The sequence below is a fragment of the Pogona vitticeps genome, chromosome 15, assembly GCF_051106095.1.
Source record: "Pogona vitticeps strain Pit_001003342236 chromosome 15, PviZW2.1, whole genome shotgun sequence".
Lineage (NCBI taxonomy): Eukaryota > Metazoa > Chordata > Lepidosauria > Squamata > Agamidae > Pogona > Pogona vitticeps.
Window position 1 is genome coordinate 8,484,130 of NC_135797.1, and position 17,689 is coordinate 8,501,818.

Sequence of the window (17,689 nt, forward strand, 5' to 3'; positions counted from 1 at the left end):
AAAACAGCAAGACAATTTCTAACTCCCTTTAACTTAAAATAATAATGTCAATGGCATCAAAGTACCTATATAAAATGAAGATGATTTCTGTATCACAGCAGTCAAGGGACATATTTGAATTTACATTGCCCTTAAGTGTGTATCAAAAAAGTAAAGGTCAGTAAAATTGAAGGCATACATTAAAAGGCTCAATGGTGAGCACTGAAGTTCTGCAATGCCCTTTCCCATCTTCCCAGAAGCTTCCCCAGGGCAAAAGCAGTCCTAGGGAGTCTCCAAAGCTGAAACAGGCAGACAGGAAGCTTGGAATTCCTTGAAATGGACGATTTCCAGCACCCTGAGATCCAGTAGAAGCAGAACAGCACCCGCAGGACCTGGCCCGTTATTGCAAGCTGTCCAAGTTCTAAAGCAAAGTATTTTTTGAGTGCCTCGGCTTTCAAGAGGCTCTTGTGGTGGCTGAAAACCGGTTAAACTTCTCTGAGGACTGCAATTATGTTTTGATGCATTGTGAACCGCCTAGAAAGTGTCAGCACTGATAGGGTGATATAGAAGTTGAACTAACAGATAAATATAGATCAAAACGGCAATCTGCCCATATGGAATCTCCTTACGAACATTCCCAAGGGGGAAGACATTAACTTCAATATTTACTATACCAACGGATCTGAGGCCTGGGCAGCAGACAATTAATCTCACCCTTAAATACCTCTTACACCATTTCTTGTGAAAAACCAGGGCCAACGTTCCCTCTAAGCTGTGAGGCCACGCAGGGCTGCATTGGGACCGCACAGCCGAGCCAGTGTTGCTACCCATTGGCTTCTGGTTGCGGCCAAAATTCCCTGCAAGTAGGGGAGGGGGCCTCACAGGGGAACAGCAGAAAATTAGAGGGAACCTTAACCAGGACCAACAGATTATCCAGTCCCAGAGTTATTTCAACCTTGCATGCTGCCTTTCATTAAGTTTGCCTGGGAGGGATCTTCCTGGTCTAGGGCCACTGTCAATCCATCGAGCAGAGACCCGCCTCTGATTTCAAAGGGAGCCTCCCCTCTCCGCTTAGCAGCCTTTTTAGTCTGCTGGTACTTCGTGCACCCTTAGTGCCCTGCGAATGTAGTCTGCAGATGTCTGCTGGAAGCCAGCTGTGAGTCTGTTGAGGCCTGTTGCTCTAAACGGTCCCTTTTTTGTACCGTCGGCTGGTGATTCTTCCTCTTGCCAGTGTCTCAGGGTGAGTTACTGAGACTGAAAGAGCCACTGGTGGAGACAATAAGGGGGGTCTCCTCTGAGGAGACTTCTGCACCGTGACTCCCTGCACTTCTGCTGTGCACCTAGAGGTTTTTAACCAAAGCTCAATGCTCTTCCAAAACTCATCCTTCTAGGGTCTTGGTGGAAGGACACAATTTTTCTCTTGAGGCCACTGATGAACACTAAATGAGGTGCTTTTGCGGGAACAAGATCTAAGTGGCGAGTTAACAGAACTGGCACTCTAGAAATAAGGACAAAATAAAGTGGACCAGATGTAAGGATTACCAGTGTGGACATTTTCTCATCAAGAATACAAAGCACAATCGTATTCTGCAAATGTCTATGCAAAGATAAATCCTCTGCGCAACACTACTCTGCCCACAAAGAACAGCCCAGTTCTCGGTGGCAGATGCCTGCAGAATCTTACCATCCATTGGTGAGAAAAGTACAGGTCACTTGGAGCTGAACTTTTGCAAGGTGTCTCCAGGAGGGTCTACTTGTTTTCCATCTCCAGTAATCACTCCCTGCAATCCCTCCGTCACAAGACATATAGAATGCACCATATAGACGTACGTATATAAAGTAATTTCCAAAGTATTTAAGTTTACCGTAGTCTTAATCTCAAGGTCTTGTGCCCTTACACTTGGGGTTCGACTGAATGCCAGAACCGTGTTAAAAGTGGGAGTGCCTCTGATGCCACTCCAGACAAGGACAGCTCCCCAGCGCCAGTTAAACCCATAGCCGAAATGGCTCAAGAAAGGAGTCAGTATGCACATAACTAATGCACTGAATAAAAAAAGAGAAAGAATAATAATTAATGAGGATGTATTTATATTGCATTTGTTTAAAAAAATTAAGCAAATGACTACCAAATGTATTCGTTAGACAAGAGATCCATATTATATCAGCTTTCATATAATAAGTCATGGCATTTATTGATCCTCTTTTTACCCCTTGGCTTGTGGTGATATGTCTCAATATATCAGAATGACCTGGAGAATGGCCTCTAGAGATGGATTGCTGGAAGTCTCAGATTCCACTTCCTTGTATTTCAAGAAGGAACTTATTACTCTAACTCTAATTAAGTGCATTAGCTGAGAGGTTTTGCTAATTTTAATGCTCTTCCGTTTTATCCAAGATCACTTTGATTGATTTTTCAATATGCTGTCTTTTACAGTGCTTTACTAATTAGGAGGTCTGTGGTGTCCCAGTCCAAATGGACAAAACGAGGTCCTTACAATCGTCCACCAACCCTTCCCTTGGTCCACAAGTCAAGGAAGCCACACTGCTACTTGCAATGGGAGGAAAGGCAAATACCTTCTTTCCAGAAATATGACAGCTACTGAAGAACAGTTTAGTGAAATATCTGTTTTTTTAAATCTGTTTTTATTCTCCTAGGAAGTTTGTAAGCTGCTGAATGCTCTTAGTGGAAAGATGGAGTGAGTATGTATGTATTTATGTATGTACTGTATATAAATAAAAATAAACAAATAAACAAATAAACAAATAAACAAACGAATGAATGAATGAATGAATGAATGAATGAATGAATGAATGAATGAATGATAAAAGCTTCAGTAGGTCAGTTAAAAAACTCCCCATTATTTCAATAGCAAGAAAGAATTTGCAGCTTAAAACTATGCTTTCCATTTTCTGCACTAGACTATTTAAAACTATTTAAAAATCATACATTTGAGGAGGTATAGTCCATTTGAGATATTTGATTCTTTAAATTCTTTAATCCAAAAGCCCACACCAAGACATATACGGCATTTATGTTAGCCGCCTAGAGTGGTCCTTAGTTGACCAGATAGGCGAGATATAAATGAAATAAATAAAATAAATAATAAATAAATTCTACATTTGTACAAAAAAATAGATAAAGGAACCTGTTACTAAATCATTATTGATGTATTCTGACAGGTTTGATATAAACCTGAAAGGAATTGTTAATTCCGTTTTGTATAAAGCAGTTATAAAGAGCAAAAATGCTGTAAATATTTGTCAGGATCCATGCTAAGAATGAATTTAAAGGTAACAATTTATACAGCTGGGATGATACAAGATACTTGTATCAGCTAGGAAGGGAAACCAAGGGTTGGCTGAGCCAAGAATAAAGCCCGCATCCTCAGCACACATTATGGTGGTGGTGTGTTGACGTGAGGTCGTGGAGAGAACTTGGAGAAGACTCTGACTGCTGGACTGATTTACAAGGACTCTGAACTGATTAATGCCTAAACTCTGTTGATATTGCTGTGAATGACCATTGGACTGAAGAAGGACAAAGCTGTATGTATATATTCTGCTATCAATACTGTATCTTTGCTTGGTGACTTCATCAATCTGGAAATTCTACTTGTTAGTGTCACCTGGCACCTGCTACAACTCTGTCACTGGTTATGGGCCCAGGAATATGCAGCCAAGGTAAATGCTGACCTGAGAGAATCCAGAGGGAGTGAGCCAAAATGAGCAGAAGCTGCAGCAGTAAGTAAAAACAGCTTTAAAATACAGTCTGTAAACTGCCCAGTGAAATGATGATGTCAGGACTGACTATAAAGAAGCTGAATGGGGAGAATTACTCCACATGGCTGCAGAAAGTCCAGCTACTTCTCCAAAAAGAGTCATTATGGGACATAGTTGAAAATCCATCAGCTGTGTTAAATGAAAGAAAAAAGGTACAGAATAGCAAAGCACTTGCAATAATCGGCTTGACTCTAGAAGACCGTCTCCTAATCCATTTTAGAGGTCTAACTTCAGCGAAGCAGGCATGGGAGGATCTAAGGGGACTCTTTGTAAGAGTGTTGGGAGTCAAATACAGCTAGCAAGGAAATTATTCTGTACCAGATTACAAACTGGTGAGAGCATGTTACAACATTTAGAGCAAATGAAAACAATGCTCGTGGATGCAATAGAAAAGAATATAGTATTTACAGAGCTACAAGAAAGTTTCATAATTCTCTCTTCATTGGACCACACATGTGACCAATTTGTGTCAAATTTAGAGGTTCTATCCTCCAGCTGAACTGACTATTTTGAATGTTACTAGTAGGCTTTTGGAGGAGGAACAGAAAAGGAAAGATAATATGCAACTCAGTGACACTAAACCCTCTAATCAGCATAAATTACAAAGAAACAAGCCAAGTGAACTTGGGGGGGAGGAGGTCACAGCTGCAATTATTCAACCTGGAAGGCGATGTTTTGCCTGTGGTTCCAGACAACACATGATAAGAAATTGCAAATCTAAAAAGAAGAGAGAAAGAAAACAGCCACGACAAGACAACGAATCACATCTAACAGAGACTATTTACAACTCTAAAGACCACAGTGAGGAATGGATTATTGACTCGGGTGCCACAGCTAATATGTGCAAAAATAAGAAGCTGATCTACAATTTCCAAGCTGTATTTAACCAACAGGTATTTTTGGCTGATGCTGTGAGTGCCAAAATAATGGGTAAAGGTAAAGTGAAACTACCATGTCTAATACAACCAATTAATGTGATATGTGTACCTAAGCTAAAGCATAATTTAATATCAGTCAGCTCATTAGCAAAAGAAGGTTTTACAAGCACATTTTATAAGAACAAATGTGTAATTAAAGGAGAAAATCATCAAATGCTAACTTGTTACATAAGAAACAATGTATACAGGTTAAGCAATGTGAATGTAAATAATGTTTATGAAAATGTATGTCCCCATAAGGATTGTATTCACTTATGGCATTTAAGGCTAAGTCATGGTTTAGATTATTGAAGCTAGAATGTAATTTCTGAATGGGATATGTAGTAGTGAACAATGTAAAATGGATTCCATATTGGTTCTCTGTATAAATGATTTCTGCATGCTGACAGCGTGTTTTTGCAGAGGGATGTGGGAATGTTCTCTTGTAGGCCTGAGGAGGACATTCCTAGATAAGAAGACTGGTCATTTGTTATGGCGGAGTGCAGACGGATCTAGGAAAGCAACACCTGTATCCCATGAGAAGAGAAGAGAGAAGAGAAGGAGGGTCTGTTTACCTGACTTCATGCTGTGATTGGATGAAAGCGTGAGAGACGGAGAAGGAGGGGGGTGTTCCATACAGCTATGACCTCACCTGTCCGTCACTGCTAAAGCTGTGAGTCATCTACCAATGGTGTGACGGAGGGTGGGACATAAGGGGTGGAGCTGTTATATAAATGGGAGTGAATGTGTTTGAGAGATTTTAGATAGGGACTGATAGGGCTTGGATAGGGCTTGGATAGGGTTTAGAGAGGAGTTAGGAGATCTGTGATATATTGTGAGAGTCTGTGTATGCTAGTGCCTTTATTATAATGATTGAATTATTATTTAATTATAAGTGATTTACCATTCCTTTTATTTGTACCCAATAAACTTGAGTTTTTATTTTGAATCCTATTTTGGCCTGAAGCTACTTATTTGAGGGAATGGTTGGTGGCAGTGGAAAAGAAGAGTGAAGTAGAGTGACGTAACGACCCCCCTTTGTGAGGCAGAGGGAGGCCGTTACAGGGGGTTTCCAGCTAAGCTTGAAAAAGGAACTCTTACTGTGGACAAAAGCCTTTTTCCTGATTTCTCATTTTTGGCGCTTGTTGGACTACAGTTTGCTAGGTCTTCTTGCCTGCTGTGCAGTGCAGGTAACAGACTGATAGAGATGTAGGGGATTAGGTAGAAAACGGGGGGCTTTAAGCCTTTTTGCCCACCCTAATAGAGCTTTTTAGTGATTTTTCTAGGATTTTTAGTGTTTTTGTATTTAAAGAGAATTATTGCTTCACTTATACTTTGTATCATTCCTTGAAAATGATAACATGCTGGCTTATGCATTAAACTGACTTTCTTTTGTGAATTTCTATATTTTTCTTAATAAATTAATAATTATAAAAATCAATTGGTCTCTTGAACAGTGGAGCTGTCTTAGCATTACCCTAAGGGAGAATTATAGGGCCACATTTTGCTACTGAGTCCCACCCAGACTGAGCTAAGTATGTCTACTGACTATAAAGCTTATGTGTCTTTCTTTTTTGGAATTTTCTAAGGTTGCAGAAGTATATTTTTAGGGCAGACTTGTACGCAGAAGTGTTGGGGCAGCCTTTGGCTGAAGTTACCAGGACTCGACTCAGCCTAATGAGGGAACACAAGCTTCTAATTACTCTCTGTCCGACCGGTCAAGCATCCTCTAGGGGAGCTGATCGCTGACAATGTTAAGTACAAAACATTGTGTAAAACGATAGAAAATTCAACTGGTGTACATTTAAAACTAAGTGACAAGTATATAAATTGCCAAGCTTGTCAAATAGCCAAAAGTAAATGTACTCCAACTAATAAATACAGTAATATACAAGTAGAGAATATTTTAGATCTAGTATCTATGGATTTAATTGGTCCAAAACATTCTATCTATATAGGACCAGAAATCTAGGTTTGGTTTCTGTTATTTAACGAAATATATGAGCTCAACCCATATAGAATTTGAAAAATGGTTGAGATTTGTTGAAATAAAAACAGGAAAGTTAAACAAATTCAGACTGACAATAGAACAGAATTTACTCATGCAAAGTTCCAGTCAATTCTGAATAAACATGGTATTATACGCAGAAAGACAGCACCATATACCCCAAGCCAAAATGCCTTTATTGAAAGGAGAGGCCAAACTCTACAAATTATGCCTGAGGCAACGATAAAAGGTAGTAAATTATCTGATAAATTTTTGGAAAAAGCTGTTCTTTGCGCAAAATTTTATTTAAATATATTTTGACATACTGGAATAAACAACATTCTCTACACAATCTGGACTGGGAGAAAGCCAAATTTAAAATTCTTGCATGTATTTGGATCACCAGCATGGGTGCATATCCCTAAAGAAAATAGAAATAAAGGTGACAGGAAGGCTAGACTAATGTATTTATTAGGATACCAACAGAATAAGAAAGCATTTAGATTTGGTTTACCTAATAAAAACAAAGTAATAATAAGTAGCAGTGCAACTTTTAATGAGCATGCTTACTGGGATAAGATTAGTTTGCCACCTGAACCTATCATCCACATGCCAGACATACAAGAGAATAAGGAAAATGATGAAGATGAAAATTTACAGCCAGAACAGGAGATTAAGAAAGAGAGAGAACCTGATCAAATCCCTTCTGTTTCAGAGGAAAGGGAAACTCATGAGGAAGAGAGGGTAATACCAAGGAGATCTGTGAGAGAACATAGATCACCAGATAGATTTGAACCCAGTGCATATTATTGTTCTTGTAGTTGTAGTTGTAGTTGTAGTTGTAGTTGTTGTTGTAGTTGTTGTTGTTGTTGTTGTTGTTGTTGTTGTTTTAATTTGATTTATATCCCGCTCATCTGATCAGATTGACCACTCTGAGCGGCTTCCATAAAAAATATACAATAAAGCATTAAAATTATTACAAGTAAACAACACCACATATAATAAAACAAATAGATAGAAAGAGGAAAGGAAATTAAGTGTTGACAGGAGGGAAGGCGTGAACATATAACCATGTTTTTAGCTGGTTCTTAAATGTGCCCAGCGTAGGGGCTGCATGAATCGCTGGAGGAAAGTTGTTCCAGAGATGAGGAGCCACCGCCGAGAAGGCCCGATTTCGTGTTTGCTCCTTCCGGGCCTCCCTCGGCGTCAGGCTCCCCAGCCTCACCTCCTGGCTCATGCGGGTGATCCGGGTAGATCTAGGTGGGAGCAGGCGTTCCACCAAATATCGAGGTCCTAAACCGTTTAGGGCCTTGTATGTAAGCATTAACACTTTGAAGTCGATGCGGAAATGGATGGGCAGCCAGTGCAGCTTGGCCAGAATAGGAGAGATGTGCTGGGATTTCCTCACTCCTGTAAGGAGCCTGGCTGCCGCATTCTGCACCATCTGAAGTTTCCGTGTCAGCCTCAAAGGCAGCCCCATGTAGAGCGCATTACAGTGATCTAATCTTGAGATTATGAGCGCATGCACCAAGGTAGTGAGCACCCCCGTGTCGAGATAGGGTCGCAGCCGGGCAATCCGCCAAAGATGGAAAAATGCGGGGCAGACTACCGATGCCACCTGGGTCTCCATGGTGAGCGTCGGGTCCAAATATATGCCCAGGCTGCGGACTCCACTCTTCGCGGCCAAGGTGGCCCCCCCCAAACATGAGAGAGTCACCCAAGCCACCTACCACGGGGGCACCCACCCTCAGAACTTCCGTCTTGTCCGGGTTCAGCCTCAGCCCATTCTCCTGCATCCATTGCAGTACGGCCCCCAGGCAGCGCTGAAGGGAAAGGACAGCATCACCTGCAATTGGTGAAAAGGAGATGTAGAGCTGGGTGTCATCGGCATATTGATGACATGAAGCCCCACATCCCCTAATGACCCTGCCCAGCGGCCTCATATAGATGTTAAACAGCATTGGGGAGATAATCGACCCCTGTGGAACCCCACAGTTGAGACTCCACGGGGCCGAGATGCTCTCCCCAAGCTGTACTCTCTGGGGATGGTCCCCCAAGAAGGAACGCAGACAGGCCAGAGCCAGGCCGCCTATTCCCAACTTGGAGAGCCTCCCCAGAAGGATACCGTGGTCGACGGTATCGAAGGTCGCTGAGATGTTGAGGAGGACCAGCAGAGAGATTTTGCCCCTGTCGGCCTCCCTCAACAGGTCATCATACAGGGCGACCAATGCCGTCTCAGTACCGTGGCGCGGCCTGAAGCCCGACTGAAATGGATCCAGGGCATCTGTTTCATCCAGGTGAGCCTGGAGCTGATCTCCCCCCAGGATGGAGGGAGCCAAATTATGTGAAGAGCAGTATTGAGATTTTGGAGAAAGCCAAAATGGCTCCCGAATCTTCTGAAGGTGCCCTGCTCTAATCTCTCTGGTTCTCAGCATGTGGATCACCCAAGAAAGCTTCACTCACATTAAAAGGAGTGACTGTTTCAAGGAGATTGAAAATCTAAAAAAAAAAAAAAATAAGTGTGATGCTAGATATACTGGACCTACTCAAATGTGAATCCTGTTGTGTTCAGTGGGGTTTAGTCCTAAGTAAACATGCATAGGACTGGAATCTAAGAGTGTTTAGCTAAGGAGTTGTGAATAGGTGGGCAATATGAAACAAGACAAAAAGAAAAACAATTCTTACCGTATAAGAATAAGTGAAAGGTAGACCGTTACTGTATAAAAGAAAGTGTGGACATTGATATAAGGAAAGCTCTTCTGTCCAATCACAATTCCCATTATTAAAAAAACCAAAAACTGTGCCACAAATGTCAAGAATGACAATAATCTGTTTAAGAAAAAAGCACATGTTAAATCATGACACTTGGGGAAGTGTTATACAGTAATTACTTATCACATGAAACATTAACGTATCTAGAGCATCTTCCACCTCTTGCCCATCTGCTGCAAAGATTTCTATTAGTAAAGGTTGTTCAATGATGCAATTGGGATTATATTTTGAACAAATTGAAGAGGTAGACCATCCCCATTTAATAAAACAAACCCAACCCTGATATTCAGAGGCACATTGCCTTCAAAACTAGAGGTAACTAGTATTTATGGTCTCTAATCTGTACTTGAGTGGATTTCATCCAGGTTCTTCTTCATTTATGTTTTTTTTTCTTTTCCTTTTCCTTTTTCTTAATATAACAATATATAACAAAAACATAAATGACAAATAAAATCATAATTCAAATATACAGTGTAACTCATCACCTTCAGGAATATAAATTAATATTATATAAATTTATATTATATAAAATTCTCATCAGGAGGTTTCATCTGAGTTTATATCATGTGCCTCACCTCTTTCCAAAAATATAATGCTTTTAGTGTTGGGGTATAACCTCTATGTTTTGTACGTACTCTCCATTTATGTTTAGCTGCACATATCCAGTTATTTCAGTCAGGGCTGGACTCAATGAACTGTGAATGTTCGTTCTTACATTCCTGCCCCACTGGTTCAGTTGTGGATTCACTATTTGGTGAACATTCTACTGTCTTTTATAGCAACTGGGCATCTCAAGTGACAATTTGGCATTTGGAGATTAGGTAGGTAGGTAGGTAGGTAGGTAGGTAGGTAGGTAGGTAGGTAGGTAGGTAGGAAGGAAGGAAGGAAGGAAGGAAGGAAGGAAGGAAGGAAGGAAGGAAGGAAGGAAGGAAGGAAGGAAGGAAGGAACAACACATAGGGCAAAATCCTGTTAGCAGAAATTCATGCTCTGTTAGCAGAACTTTGTGCCACCCTAATCTGGATTCGGAACTGGAAGCCTCCTTATCTCACTCCTTTTGTATTAAGAGGCTCCCTGGGGCTCCCTTTTGTCCTCGGGAACCGTTTGAGACCCTCAGGCTGGGGAGGGGAAGCCTTTCAGAGTAAAACCAATTCTGCCAGATCCCTGCCAGCCATCGCAGTCCTGCCACTGGCAATCGAGAAGCATGTGGTTTGTTTAAATCTGAAAGGCTTCCCTGCAGTCTGGGGCACCCAAAGGCACTGCAGAGCTAAAGCAGTCTCAGGCACTGACCACAGATCACCCCCTTTCACGCCGCGAGATTGGCAAATTATCTGATAACATCTTTTTCTTCTGTGCCTCTAATAAACTATTCAATTACAACAATATCAAGTTGTAAGTGTACTTCTTACTTTTACAAAATGCAAAAATAGTATTCAGTGTTTCTAGTGACCGCTTAATGCTATTTAAAGGCTTTTAGTGCTTCAGTGGGATGTGGTGGCGCTGCGGGCTAAACCGCAGAAGCCTGTGCTGCAGGGCCAGAAGACCAAGCAGTCGTAAGATCGAATCCACGCGACGGAGTGAGCTCCCGTCGCTTGTCCCAGCTCCCGCCAACCTAGCGGTTCGAAAGCATGCAAATGCGAGTAGATAAATAGGGACCACTTCGGTGAGAAGGTAACAGCGTTCCGTGTCTAAGTCGCACTGGCCTTGTGACCACGGAAAGATTGTCTTCGGACAAACGCTGGCTCTATGGCTTGGAAATGGGGATGAGCACCGCCCCCTAGAGTCGAACATGACTGGACAAAAATTGTCAAGGGGAACCTTTATCTTTACCTTTAGTGCTTCAGTACTATGCATCTTTTACTTTATAAGAGTTTGATTTACAATTGAAATTCTATAAACTGATAATCTATATCACAATGTACTGAAAATAGCTTTCAGCCTCAGCAACCACTTCAAATTCTTTGCATTTAAGTTCCTTAAATGACATGTGCAAGGGCAAGTATTTACAAAACTATTCAAAACTATTCAAGTAGAAATGTAGTAAATATACTACTTACTTATCAAGGAGCACATCCATTCCTGGACTAAAGTTTACCGCATCCAGGCAAAGACCTAATGCACAAACAGCAATAACGCCAGACATCCCAAAGCATTCAGCTGGAGACAGAAGAAAGGACCAAAGATTATTATCACTACTGCAGTTCGATTCATCCTTAGACACGTCTCTTTTAAAAGTTAAGCCTTAGTCATTGCATTTGGTAGGAATTAACATGGTCGGCTTACCCAAGATGAAACTTGTGTATGCCACTGACAGACTCAAAATTGCTCTAGGGATCTCATCATCGAAAACGGTGGTGAACAAGTAAGTTATTATTTTCGAACTTAAAAATCCCAATGCCGCACTTCCAAAAATATGTAAAATCAGTTGAAAAAAAATCACTTGAACTGTGAAAGGAAACAAAATTCAGTCATTTGCTATTTGCATTACACTATTTTAATTTTCAAAGAATTATAAGTACTGTTTTATCGTTAATTGTACTTCAAGACTCTTATGCACCAAACAACTGGCCTGTGTTAACTCATGCTTTTTTATATCTTTTATAAGATGCTTTTAAATATCTATCTATCTATCTATCTATCTATCTATCTATCTATCTATCTATCTATCTATCTATCTATCTATCTATCTATCTATCTATCTATCTATCTATCTATCTATCTATCTATCTATCTATCTATCTATCTATCTATCTATCTATCTATCTATCAAGCATGATTTAAGATTTAAACAAACCAAATGCTTTATATAAAGCATGAGTTAACACAGGCCAATTATATATGTATTTAAAAGCATCTTTTAATCCCTTTTAAATTATTAGGACACACAAAGACCATTGGTTGAAGGGATTAGATTAAATATAAACCTTTTCAGCTAACCTCAGAAATCTCCTACCAGAATAAATCTGCCGGCAGAACTGCCCTGCTGGCTAAGATTTGCCCAGTGAAAGAGTCAGATCCAAATCTCTTGCAGCCCAGGAACACAGCCCCCAGGCTGTCAAAAGTTAGGCTAAGGCAAGAATGGCCCGAAAGAAAGAAGGGGTTGGACTGCCGCATCACTTCATCTGCTCTAGGGATGCTTATCTGGCCCTTGACCATCTAGTCTCGGGCTCTTAGACTTCACTCCTTCTCCACTCAATTCAGTGATATGTTTTGTGCTGACTTTAGTAGGAACACGAAAGCACCTTTTAAGCCCAGCCCAAAGCATGACTAATCATCTATTTTTATCTGGGAGTACAATAACACTCATTGGGAGTTACCTCTGAGTAGAGAAACACAGGATTTCATCATTAATTCTGATCCAAACCAGTATCTTTCACCAAGGGCAATATGCAGAAAACTAAAATTTAAACATCGTTGTTTGTATAGAACATGCACATGTATGATAGTTTACTTCTGGCAGATTGCAGTCTTCTTTTGGGACTTAAAAAAATCAAGCCTAAAACTGAGGAACTTCTCAGTGTTAGGAAAAAAAAATTCATTACATTATTTCTTCTGCCTTCTCACCTCCCTCCTTAATCTCCTTTATAACATCCCTTCTAACATTTAACAATTAGAGTCGCGACACAGCACAAATTGTATCTTTCTGCAAGAAAAAAATGACAGGAAGCAATAGACTTACATCTTTCCAGATTATTTTGGAACATTAGGTCGGAATAAAATGGAAAAATAATTGTGCTGGCAGCATCGTTTAACAAAGATTCACCTCTAATTAGGTTAATAAGTATGTTTGAAATACCTAAGAAATGAAAAAAGAAACATGTCTAATTTGATGCTTGACAAGTGGTTAGACAGTTTAAAGAAGTGTGAATTCCCACAATTTGAATCCAGCTGTATTTTTATCATGTATAACATCATAAACCAGAAAAAAAAGAATAACATCCTGATTTAAAAATTCTTAAGTCTCCTTACACCTACTCTAAAGTTCCCACTGTCTAAAAATTAGATGATACAGTTAGAAGCAAGGCTGTTTTAACATGTAAAATGCATCTTTTTAACATGGAACAAACTTGTTTCAGATGCTTTCTACCGCCTTTGCTTGGTCAGAGGAAGAGAAGCACAGCCTTTGCTTGTAAGTCCGATGGTGGAGATGTGGAGCTTTGCGAGAACTGCATGTCTGGAAGAGGAAATCTGCAATATTAGGAAATGTACTCTTTTTTGAAAATAAATATGCAGTTTGGCTTTCATTATATCCTTCAGCTGATATAAACTCTGTGGGAAAATGTAGATATACTTTCCCTGCCACACGCAAACATTACGTCATGTAGAACTAACCCATTTTTAATTCAAAGAGCCTTTCAGTTTCACAGAACTGCGAAGCTCCGTCAAATGACAGGCAATTCTTCTCCCCAGTTATTTCCGAGGCAAAGAAGGTTTGATTCATTTCCTTCTCCTTGTTTACTTCACCGTCCTTCTCTTCCTCTCTCTCTCTTGTCAGCCTTCTGGCCTCCGTGGCCTCGGTTCTCCTCTTCTACGCCAAAGGCTTAAGCACCAGCGGTTCACCTGGGAGTCACCCCTCCACAGTCTCCGGCACCCCACCAGGACAGGAAAAGGATTCAGGGATGAAAAAACTTGCAGGTTTACTCTAATAAAGACACTGTCCACCTGCGGATACTGGATTTCATTTTGCTGTGCTTCAAAGTGTCTCCTTTCCTGCTGTGGGTGTGCTAAACCGATACCTCGAGGTTTGCTCTTTAAGTGGGGGTCGGAGCCAGAGACAACTGGAGCGCGCGAGGCATTCAAAACAGCTGTATTCCACCGGGGGAGATACAGCCAGTGCAAAGACCGGGATGCACACCAATAGGCTATTTCAGATGGTTTTTATACCCTTTTTAGACAGAAAGGCGGCAGATGGCAACTAACTCTACCAGTCCACACTTTACAGGTATTCCTCTCTTCCTCAATCAGCAGGCGACACTCGAATGGTCTCCTTGCAAGGCAGATCCGTCCTTTGTGGGCTTCAAGAAACAGAGGAAGTGTTTTCACAATAAATAGTGCAAGACCCTACCCTTGGGAAATGGCATTCTGAGTAAGACCTCCGGTGATAACAACTCTGTGGCAAGCTTGGCGAGGTTAGCCGGCCTCTAGATAGGTCTGGCTAAGTGAGAGATTGTGCGGCAAGGCCAATGAAACTCAGAGAAATACCCTTCATTAAAGGAGCATTAAATATTAAAATGTCCCCAACCTTTCCCTTTCGGAACTGCTCTCGAAAATGCCACATTTAGCTGTAAAGGCCACAAGCGAACTTTTGTGAAAGAAAACGTTCTACTACTGAAGAGGGGCTGTGCAAGAGATTCTGAAGTAAGTAAAAGAATAATCCATCCAGTTTTAACGGGTGATGTAGCTGTGCATCTAAAATGTAATCCTCAGCTTTGTTTACAAAAGTCTGGTTATTTCTTTGCCCTTCTGTTGAATGCCTCCAGAGAAACCGACTTGTTTCACCTAAAGCTACTTGCAGAAACCAATTGCTTTGCTCTTTTGGTTGTTGTGGGTTTTTTGGGCTCTTTGGCCGTGTTCTGAAAGTTGTTCTTCCTGACGTTTCGCCAGTCTCTGTCGGACAGAGTTCCTACTCCAGTCCTCTGAAGATGCCGGCCACAGAGACTGGCGAAACGTCAGGAAGAACAACTTTCAGAACACGGCCAAAGAGCCCGAAAAACCCACAACAACCATTAGATCCTGGCCGTGAAAGCCTTCGCGAACACATTGCTATGATCTTTGTTTCTCCAGAGGAGAACAAGCATCTTGTCTTCTTCTCAGTGGGCTTTGCAACAGTCGTGTGCTATCTGCATGACTGACTCATTCAAATCCATACTGTCTATCTTGAAACTGAGTTCAGTGAGAGACCTTAATGGCTTGAAACAGGTAAACTATTTTCCATCCTATTTTACTTTCTGTAATATTTTGCCACCTCTACTTTAAAAGAGTTCTGCAGAAAATTGTGGGCTTTCACATTTGTGAACTTCCAATTGTTAACGAACAAAAAAAATTGCTTACCTATAGATTTTGTCATTAATATTATTATTTTTTTCTTTGCCACCTATCAATAGCCCATCTCCACTTGGTAATAAAACTGACCTGAAGAATTAAAATAGTTTCCCCAAAGTTCACGACACCAGTGTTTTTAAAATTGCAATTAATTCTACAATTGTAAACATTTTGTAAATTTGGAGCTCATTTTCCAGATTTTCCCATAATATTAAATTAATAGTTCAGTTGCAGGCATTTTAGGGAAATCATCCAAGATCTCAAAATCATTTAAAAGAATGATCAGCTTGTTGCAGATTGAAGAACAAATTGTGACTTTTTTTGGTCATAGAATAAATTTGCTTAATCTTCTGCTTGTGTATTCATCTCCTTTGTTCTCTTCCTCTTTTGTGATGAATGACAGGCAAGAGAAATTCTAGCCCTGATTTGCAACACACTGCAGCTTCCTGATTTTCACACTGCAGCTTCCTGATTTTCTCCAAATATAAAAAACTGATTTCGACAGACCTCTGATCTTAACTTGTACAAGCTGTCAAAGTTTATTTTCCCAGTTTCTGGAAAAACATGGATCCATTCTTTAATGCAATATCCCAAGTACTTGATGAGGACACCCAAATACAGCCCTAAAATTAGGCATATTTTGATCCTCTGTATTTCGAGAAGAACGCTGGTTTCAGGGCCAACTACACTACATTTCCCACAAAATAAAATCAAGGTTAGAGCTAGACCTTGACATTTGAGCTGCACTGTTCCCAGCTGTCCTTTCTGTGTTCCCGAAGGGTTTTCCCCACAAAAATCTAGAGCCAGTTCAGAAATGAGCAGAGTCACACACCCTGCGTAGGTGCGCTGACAGTCTGCTTCCCCGTACGGGGAAAATATGCCTGAAAGCTAAGTAAGTATGAAATCTGATTTGATGAGTGACATTGTATTCATTTGATTGTTCTTTATAAAACCATCAGTTAGTTATTTGGAAACACCCACAACAGTTACTCCACATGGCTGGTTACAACTAGAGATGGGGGTTTTTGTATACGAATAGGAATCCCCACACACACAGGTGGACATAATGAGGAGTGAACCCAATGGGGCTGGATGGTCCACTCACTGATCCGCAGCAGGCACTGGGGGGCCTTCCAATGGCTCCGGAGATTGCGTATGGCGAGCCACTCTCCGATCCAGCAGAGAGGCTTGTCGTCCTGCCTCCTGCCAGGAGTGGCGAGCTGATTGCGATCTCCGGAGCCATGGGAAGGATCCACAGCACCCGCAGCAGGATTAGAACTGTTCGTGGACCAACCGGCCCCATGGGGCTGGACCCTCGTCATGTCCACCACCAGTGCGGGGGTATTCATGTTCGTATACAAATACCTCCATTTCTAGTTAAAACCAATATTGTACGGTTGGAGCAAATAGAAAATGAAGGCTCTTAATCTCTTGTGAAATCACTCCTGGCTGGTTCTGGGGGGAAAGGAATGGACCTCTGTGGCATCTGCAGTGCTGCTCTTCATACTTGTGTCCCCAGGGATGCACATCTCTTTAGAAAAGCAATTTCTCTTACTTACCAACATTTTTTACTGAAGCCACAGAGAGCAAAGGGTCTGTCGTGCTAAGAATAATGGCAAACAGCATGCTGTCATCCCAGGACCAGCTATGTGCGTTAATTTTATATGATAACAATGCTATGCAAGCAGAATTCATTAAAAATCCGAGAACAGCAAGAATAAACACCTGTAAATACAATACATATATATACAGTATTGGAATTAAAATGTACACAGATCATTTACAGTATCTCAGAATTATTTACTACATCCATTTATGTTAAATGAAGGGAGGCAGGATTGAAGTTTTAATGTCATGGGAGTATGAATGTTAAGAAACTCAAAATGACTGAAAGTTTGGGAATGTAAGAATTACAGTGGGGTCTCTACTTAAGAACTTAATCCGTATTGGAAGGTGGTTCTCAAGTGGGAAAGTTCTTATGTAGAATCTGCATTTCCCATAGGAATGCATTGAAAACCATTTAATCCGTATCTGCTCTTTTCCGTCCATAGAAACTAATGGGAAGCTGCTATTCCGCCTTCTGCCACTAGAGGGGGATATTTTTTCTTTTTTTCCCCCTTAGGTCAGGGAACAGTGTTCAAAGCACTTCTGACGAAGCTAATTTTGAAGCAATGGACTGAAAACCAATTAATCCGTTCTGGCTGTTTTTTTTTT

At 40.9% G+C, this 17,689-nt stretch overlaps 1 protein-coding gene across 1 annotated transcript in view; it reads right to left on the reverse strand.

The window, feature by feature from the left end:
* LOC140702843 (solute carrier family 9 member C1-like) overlaps positions 1–16,465 on the reverse strand; it is a 67,131-nt gene extending 50,666 nt beyond the window's left edge. Inside the window, exons 1-4 of the mRNA XM_078382219.1 lie at positions 11,717–16,465; positions 11,491–11,590; positions 9,349–9,492; positions 1,845–2,022 (exon numbers count right to left, since the gene is read on the reverse strand). Of these exons, the coding sequence (XP_078238345.1) occupies positions 1,845–2,022; positions 9,349–9,492; positions 11,491–11,576 (408 nt within the window). The 5' untranslated portion in view covers positions 11,577–11,590; positions 11,717–16,465. The remainder of the gene's footprint in view (positions 1–1,844; positions 2,023–9,348; positions 9,493–11,490; positions 11,591–11,716) is intronic.
* Positions 16,466–17,689: the final 1,224 nt, after the last annotated feature.